General features: G+C 44.2%; 1 protein-coding gene across 1 annotated transcript in view; it reads left to right on the top strand.

Annotated features, from left to right (window-relative positions):
- The window catches only part of LOC103606343, a 34593-nt gene extending 33539 nt beyond the window's left edge, over positions 1-1054 (top strand). The window contains exons 6-7 of the mRNA XM_008590957.1: positions 693-730; positions 1009-1054. Of these exons, the coding sequence (XP_008589179.1) occupies positions 693-730; positions 1009-1054 (84 nt within the window). The remainder of the gene's footprint in view (positions 1-692; positions 731-1008) is intronic.
- The last annotated feature ends 6560 nt before the right edge of the window (positions 1055-7614 follow it).

Consider the following 7614-nt stretch of genomic DNA (forward strand, 5'->3'; position numbering starts at 1 on the left):
TGTGTGGAGAGCCAGTTGGAATCAGGGCATGAGTGGGAACAGACAGCCTGAGAGAAGGAGGTCTAAGGGCCAGCGCAGGAGACTGGGTGACAGTAGTGCAGATAAGGAAAACCTTATAGCAGTTCTCCAAGAACTGCTAATGGATTGAGTGTGAGAGATGAGCAAAATGGAGGGTCACAGAGATGAGCCCCAGACTTTGACTTGAACCCTTGGTTAGACTAGTGGCTCTCAGATGGAGGCGACTTTGTCACCCTGGGGACACTCAGCAGTGTCTGGAGACATTTTTGGTTGTGACAACTGGAGGAAGGGATGCTAGTGACATTTAGTAGGTAGAGGCCAGGTATGCTGCTGAACAGCTCACATTGCACAGGACGGCTCTCCATAATAAAGAATGATCCAGGTCAAAATGTCAGCACTGCTGAGGTTGAGAAATCCCAGGCTAGGGAATGGCGCCACTCACGTGATGAGGAGAACGAGCTGGGAGACGTAGCAGACCATGGGAGCAGTGAGAGGTGAGGCCGAATAGATCAGCAAGACCACGAGATGCCACAGCAGGACAAGAGGAGTAGAGGGGGAAGGGCAGGAATAAAGGAGGGGAGGAGCAGGGAGGAAGGGAGGGGAGGAAGTTGACTTGCCTCACCCTGACTGTTTCCTTCTCTGTTCCTGGTTCACTCCTTCGTCAACCACCCAAGTGTTACTGCCACTACTGTAGCCCAGAAGTGGATTTCAGGTATGCTATGGGGGGAAGGGGCTTTTGTCCGCTGCTGGGTTGGAGCGGGGGGCTTTGTCCCATTGCCTAGAGTTTGAGGTAGGGAACTGAAGGTGGGATTGAAGCCTCTAATCCTAGAATCACAGAGTTGTATGAAAAGTTGCAAGTTCATCACCCTTAATTTCAAGCCACGGCCTGACATGGCCAATGAAACACATTTCACATGGTGGAGGAATTCACACAGAGCTGGAGGAATTCATTTATGAATTTACTCAATAAATTTTCTTTTGAATTTTTAGAAATTGTGGCAAAGTACACCTAAAATTTACCATCAGTGGCATTTAGTACATTTACAGTGTTGTGCAACCATCACCACTATTTCTAGAAATTTCTCATTACCCCAATTGGAATCTCTGTACCCACTAAGTAGTCGTTCCCCCAGCCCCTGGCAACCACTAATCTTTCTGTCTCTACTGACTCACCTATTCTGGACACTTTGTATAAATGGAATCATATACCTTGTGGTCTTTTGTGTCTGGCTTTATTTACTCAGCGTATTTTCAAGGTTCACCCATGTTGTAGCATGTGTCAGTACTTTATTCCTTTCTATGGCTGAATACAAGCGTCCTTCAAAAAGTTCACGAAAACATTTGTGTTATATTTTAATTCTATTTTTCCATGAACTTTTTGAAGGACCTCATAAATATTACTTTGCATGGATAGACCACCTTTTGTTTATTCATTTATCCATTGATGGGCACTTGAGTTGCTTCTACCTTTTGACTATTGTGAATAGTGCTACTTTGAACACTCATGTTCATGTTTTTGTTTGAACATCTGTTTTAAATTATTTTACATACCTAGGAGTGGAATTGCTATGTCATATGATAATTCTATGTTTAACTTATTGAGAAACCCACTCAACAAATTTTTAATGAGCAACTACTCTTTGATGAATCCCAGATTTAGTGGTAAACAGAGCAGACAAGATTCCTGTGCTCACGAGGAGACAGAAAACAAATAAATAGGTGATTACAGGTTATACTTAGAGCTACAGAGGAAAAGCACAGGATGTTATGAGGAAGAAAATCAAAGAACTCTACTCTGGATTGTTGGGTGGTCAAGAAAAGCCTCTTTGGGGAAAGTGACATTAAATCAAAGATCTGTAGCGCGAGGAGTAGTCAGCCAGACTGAAAACAGATAAGAGATTCCAGGTGAAGGAACCAGTTTGTGCAAAGACCCTGGTGGAAAGTGACCTAGAAGTGCCTGGGGCTGAGGCTGGAGCAGAGGTAGGACGTGAGAGAACACTGTTGGAGGAGTTTGGGGGTTGTGCACAAGCAGACCACTCCGAACCTGGAAGACCATAGCAAGCATTTTGGACTCGGTTCTAAGAGTCATGGGAAGCCACAGAAAAACTTTCAGTGGGAGAGGGACATGTTCCAGTGATTTGAAGTAAAGAAACTAGTTAAGAGGCTACTTAGTCTCCATGACATCGTGGGCTAGGCCAAGGTCTGGAGATGGAGAGGAAGAGAAATGAACAGATATGAGATTTCTCTTACCTGGGTGTTTACAAATAGCCTCCTTCCTGGTCTCTACTGCCCTGCCTAACTTTCATCCTCTGTCCAGCAGCCAGAGTGCTCATTTTTTAAAAATGCAAATTCGATCACGTAACCTCTGCATCCCTGCTTAAAGCCCAACAGTGGAACCTCACCAACTATATCAGTGGTTTCCCAACTTTAAAAGAAAATAAAATCAGAACACTTTTCTAATGAAATCTTTCATAGGATCCCAACATATAAAAAATGTAAAGTGGCTTTTTATTACCAAAAATACCTTTTATAAGATTAACTGGGTAACATTTACTTATTATGAAGACAACTGATGAGATTTGCAAGCGGAAGGTACAGATGGTCTTTGCCATCTTATATTAGCCTTTATCATCCAATTTTTTCCAGTGTTTTCTTTTGATTGTCCTATGTGGAGAAAAATCTTAACCCACAGAGATAAGTAGTTGCAGACGGTAACAGTTATCTAACAGCTTACCTTGTGATCTCAGCACACTCCTCGGGTAACAGAGATTTTTCCAAGGTCTGCATGAAAAACATGCAACAGGTTGGTGTAGGTCTCCAGTGAATAAAAATGTCTAGTGCACATGCTACATTTTATCACAACTAGTAAACATATTTTCATTCTTGAAATGAGAGTCAAAGCAAACCTTTGAGGAATCCCTAAAGGATCCCAGGGTTTCACAGAACATGGTAGAAAATCCCTGCACTTCCTGATTAAGTTCAACTCCTTGGCATGTGTTCAAGGATTCTCAGGTTCTGGACTTTTCCTGTTTTTCTACCCTTTCTCCACATCTCTTTCTACCTTCCACCCCACCCTGTCCATATTAAACCATTTATGATTCCCCTGAGAACACCACATTTTCTCATCTCTTTATGCCATTGCACATACTGGTCCCTTTAGCTAGAACAGCATTTATTTCTCTTTGTCTGTCTAAAAACACTCCTCCTCAGTCCTCAAGATTCACCTGAACATGGCTTTGGTTTGGAAGCCAACACCAGTTCTTCCGATTCCACTGGGGAAGACAGTTGAATAAAATAAATGGTGGCGAATGGTGCTTCAGGTTCTCCTCAATTATACTTTCAAGCACTAGTCACACCATATTTTTATTTTGGTACAATAGCGTTCATCTGACCCATTAAGCCACAGGTTGGCAAACTTTCTTTGTGAAGGACCAAATGGTAAACATTTTCGGCTCTGCAGGCCATGTTCTCTGTTACAACTATTCAGCTCTGCTGTTGTATTCAAAAACAGCCATAGACAATACATAAACAGATGGGCCTGACTGTGTCCGTCACCTGGTGACTGGATAAACAAAATATGGCNAAAACATGCAACAGGTTGGTGTAGGTCTCCAGTGAATAAAAATGTCTAGTGCACATGCTACATTTTATCACAACTAGTAAACATATTTTCATTCTTGAAATGAGAGTCAAAGCAAACCTTTGCGGAATCCCTAAAGGATCCCAGGGTTTCACAGAACATGGTAGAAAATCCCTGCAGTTCCTGATTAAGTTCAACTCCTTGGCATGTGTTCAAGGATTCTCAGGTTCTGGACTTTTCCTGTTTCTCTACCCTTTCTCCACATCTCTTTCCACCTTCCACCCCACCCTGTCCATATTAAACCATTTATGATTCCCCTGAGAACACCACATTTTCTCATCTCTTTATGCCATTGCACATACTGGTCCCTTTAGCTAGAACAGCATTTATTTCTCTTTGTCTGTCTAAAAACACTCCTCCTCAGTCCTCAAGATTCACCTGAACATGGCTTTGGTTTGGAAGCCAACACCAGTTCTTCCGATTCCACTGGGGAAGACAGTTGAATAAAATAAATGGTGGTGAATGGTGCTTCAGGTTCTCCTCAATTATACTTTCAACCACTAGTCACACCATATTTTTATTTTGGTACAATAGCGTTCATCTGACCCATTAAGCCAGAGGTTGGCAAACTTTCTTTGTGAAGGACCAAATGGTAAACATTTTCGGCTCTGCAGGCCATGGTCTCTGTTACAACTATTCAGCTCTGCTGTTATATTCAAAAACAGCCATAGACAATACATAAACAGATGGGCCTGACTGTGTCCATCACCTGGTGACTGGATAAACAAAATATGGTGTATCCATACAATGGAATATTATTCAGCCATTAAAAGGAATGAAGCACTGACACATGCTACAATGTGGTTGAGCCTTGAAAACAATATGCTAAGTGAAAGAAGCCAGACACAAAAGACCACATAGTGTATGATTCCATTTATATGAAATATCCAGAATATGCAGAGTCATGGAGACAGGGAGCCAATTAGTAGTTGCCAGGGGCTGAGAGAGAGGAGGCAATGGGGGAGTGGCTGCTTAAAGAGTTTCTTTTTTGGGTTAAATGGTGGTAATGGTTGCCCAACTTCTTGAATATACTAAAAGCCACTGAATTGTATCCTTTAAAATGGTTAAAATGATGAATTTTATACTATATGCATTTTACTTCAATTACAAAAAAGAAAAACTTTATTAAAAGGGGCACAGAGGGCCGGCCTGTGGCTCACTTGGGAGAGTGCGGTGCTGATAACACCAAGGCCACGGGTTCGGATCCCTATAAAGGGATGGCCGGTTAGCTCACTTGGGAGAAAATGGCGCTGATAACACCAAGTCAAGGGTTAAGATCCCCTTACCAATCATCTTTTTTGAAAAAAAAGTGGGGGGGCCACAGGCTGGAGTCAGCTCTCTGAGACATAGTTTGAGGACCTCTGCACCAGACTGTTAGCTCTTCTGGGAGCAAGAAGTGTACCTGATCTATCCCTGGGACTCCAGTTCCCAGAAGCAAACCTTATATGTTCGCTCCCCACACACCCCTGCGCAACTCCAGTGTGCCAGGTGGCAGGTACAGAGCTGCCACAGCTGAGGAGGTCCCACTTTCATGGAGGGCAGGGAGTAAACAAGCAGTCGTACTTGTATGAGTTATGTGAAGGCCTGACAGGGCACTGTGACAGACAGCAAACGGAGGGGGCAGCTTGACTGGGTGGTTAGAAGAGCCCCTCTTTGAGGAGGAGACATTTGTGCTGAGTGATGGGGAGGAGTCAGCCACAACGAGATCTGAGGGAAGCATGTTCCAGGGAGTGGAACAGCCTGGTGGGTTTAGGGACAAAGTTGGTGGAACACAGTGAGTTGGGAGAGTGGTCTAGAATGATGGTAGGAGGGGGTGGGCTTGGGGCAGGTCAGGCAGAGCCCCAGGTGGGAGGTGGAGGACGAGGAGTTTGAGAATGCATGAAGACCTCAACAAATGCACAAATACATTTCTCTTTCCCTTCTTCCTTCCTTAGAAGTGATCCCTGCTGTTCTTTCTAGTGACCCTGCTCCATCTCAGCTCAGCCTTCACCAGCCCTCCATCTCTCAGGTATTCTCACCTCCCAAGAAAGCTCTCTGTCTTCTGGACTGCCAACGTGGAAGATAATAAATCGGGTTCTTCGAGGAATAGCACCTGTCTGCTCAGAGGCACGGTGAGAAGCCACCTCTGAGGGCCCAGGGAGTAGCTGAGTGAGCATCTGCAGGGGTTCCCCCACAACTCTTCCTTCAGACTGCTTTCAACCTTTCCCTACTGTTTCTATAATAAAATGTAAACTTGTTGAAATGGCTGAATGCTTGGTTCTTCCATTCACTCAACGCGGAGAATTAATGTGTAGGCAAGAATCATATACCATATCATTTAACTCTGGCAACGACCCTACAAGAAGGTTCTATGACGCTGTCCACTCTACAGCTGAAGAGACTATGGCTCAGAGGGATTGATAACTTGCCCAAGGTTAAACAAGCTACAGAGTCCCGATTTGACCCAGCTTTGACTTGCTGTAAAGTCCTCATCCTTTTGTATAAAGATTTGGGATACGCAGATCAAAACCACAATGAGATCCATCTCACTCCAGTTAGAATGGCTATTATCAAAAAGATAAAAGATAAGTTTTGGCAAGGATGTGGAGAAAAGAGAACACTTACACACTGTTGGCTGTGCTGGAGGAGAAGGGGTCTCGGAAGGCCCGATAGCGGGTACTAACCCACGTCATGCTCTTACCAGGTCCTTGACTCCACCACAGAAAAGCATCCAAGACCAGAGTCATGGTAGAAAGTGAGAACAGGTTTAATGTAACGAATAAGAGTTACAGATTTCACAGAGAGGGTGTGGCCTAGCTCCAGATACCGATCACGGCCCACATCTGGTTTAATACAAAAGTAAGAAATATACACTTAAAGTCTAGTACAGGGTGCAGGCCGGCTCAAGAGAGTGAGCAGCTGTGTTTGCCTAAGTAAGTCTGATACAAAAGAAAGCACACACACCTCAGCCGGCAAAGGGCAGGTTGGCCCCAGGAAAGTGAGCAGAAACCCCGCCTTCTGCTGGGATTTGGCTTTTATAGTTTTGCTACCTAATACGTATTCATGCTATCTAATGAATATAAATTCCACTTTACTGAGCATGTTCGGCTGTTAGGGTTATATAACGCCTTTCTACCAAGCATGCCCAGCCGCTGGATTTGCAGTCAGCCCCCTGAGGTCTTGCATTGGTGCAGAAAATATGTTCAACTAGCAACAGTAGCTTTCCTCTAATGGGGGGCCTCAGGAGGGGCCTCGGGCCTTGGGGAATAGCTTGAAACCCAGAGGTGTGTCCTCCAACCTGAGCCCGTGGAAACTGAGCACCTCCTATCTCATTAAGTTGTTAGCAGCAGCCAGGCTTAGCTTGTCCTCTCACATTAAATAAATGACTGAAAAGTCCAAAAGTTGGCGCAAGGATTGGAAGGTTTATTCAGATACCTGGCATCTAGGGGACGGCCAGACTAAAATGATCCCACCTTCTGATGCCTGTTCTGGGGCTTATAAAGGGAAAGAGACAGGAAGGTAAGGTAAGGGTTTTGTCCTGCGGGAAAATAGGGGAGGCTGATCACGGGATCAGTAGAGGATCTGGGTCAGATGTCAGGGTCCCATGGTGGCCTGGGTGCTTTGGCATCATCAGTGTGCAGTTGGTGAACTGGTCAGCTTCACACCCTTGGTGTTATTTTGGGGTTGGAGTCCTTATTTTCTAGGGAGAGCTCAAAGACAATAACCTCAATCAAACATCACTGGAAAGTAAAAATACCTGATTCGGACCTCTAACTAATATGGATGTAATTTTCCTTTATGCAAGAAGGAAATATGATCAGCTAGGGTGCTTTGCCTTCTCTTGTGTTTCCTCTGTTTGCAGTTGATTAGGGAGGTAAGAAAAAGAAGAAAACTCAGTTTCAATCCTGAATTGTAGGTGCACAACATCTAAAGTAAATCAACTTAAGAGGGTGTAATGGGAGGTCAACAGAAATAAG

The sequence above is a fragment of the Galeopterus variegatus genome, unplaced genomic scaffold, assembly GCF_000696425.1.
Source record: "Galeopterus variegatus unplaced genomic scaffold, G_variegatus-3.0.2 Scaffold6505, whole genome shotgun sequence".
Lineage (NCBI taxonomy): Eukaryota > Metazoa > Chordata > Mammalia > Dermoptera > Cynocephalidae > Galeopterus > Galeopterus variegatus.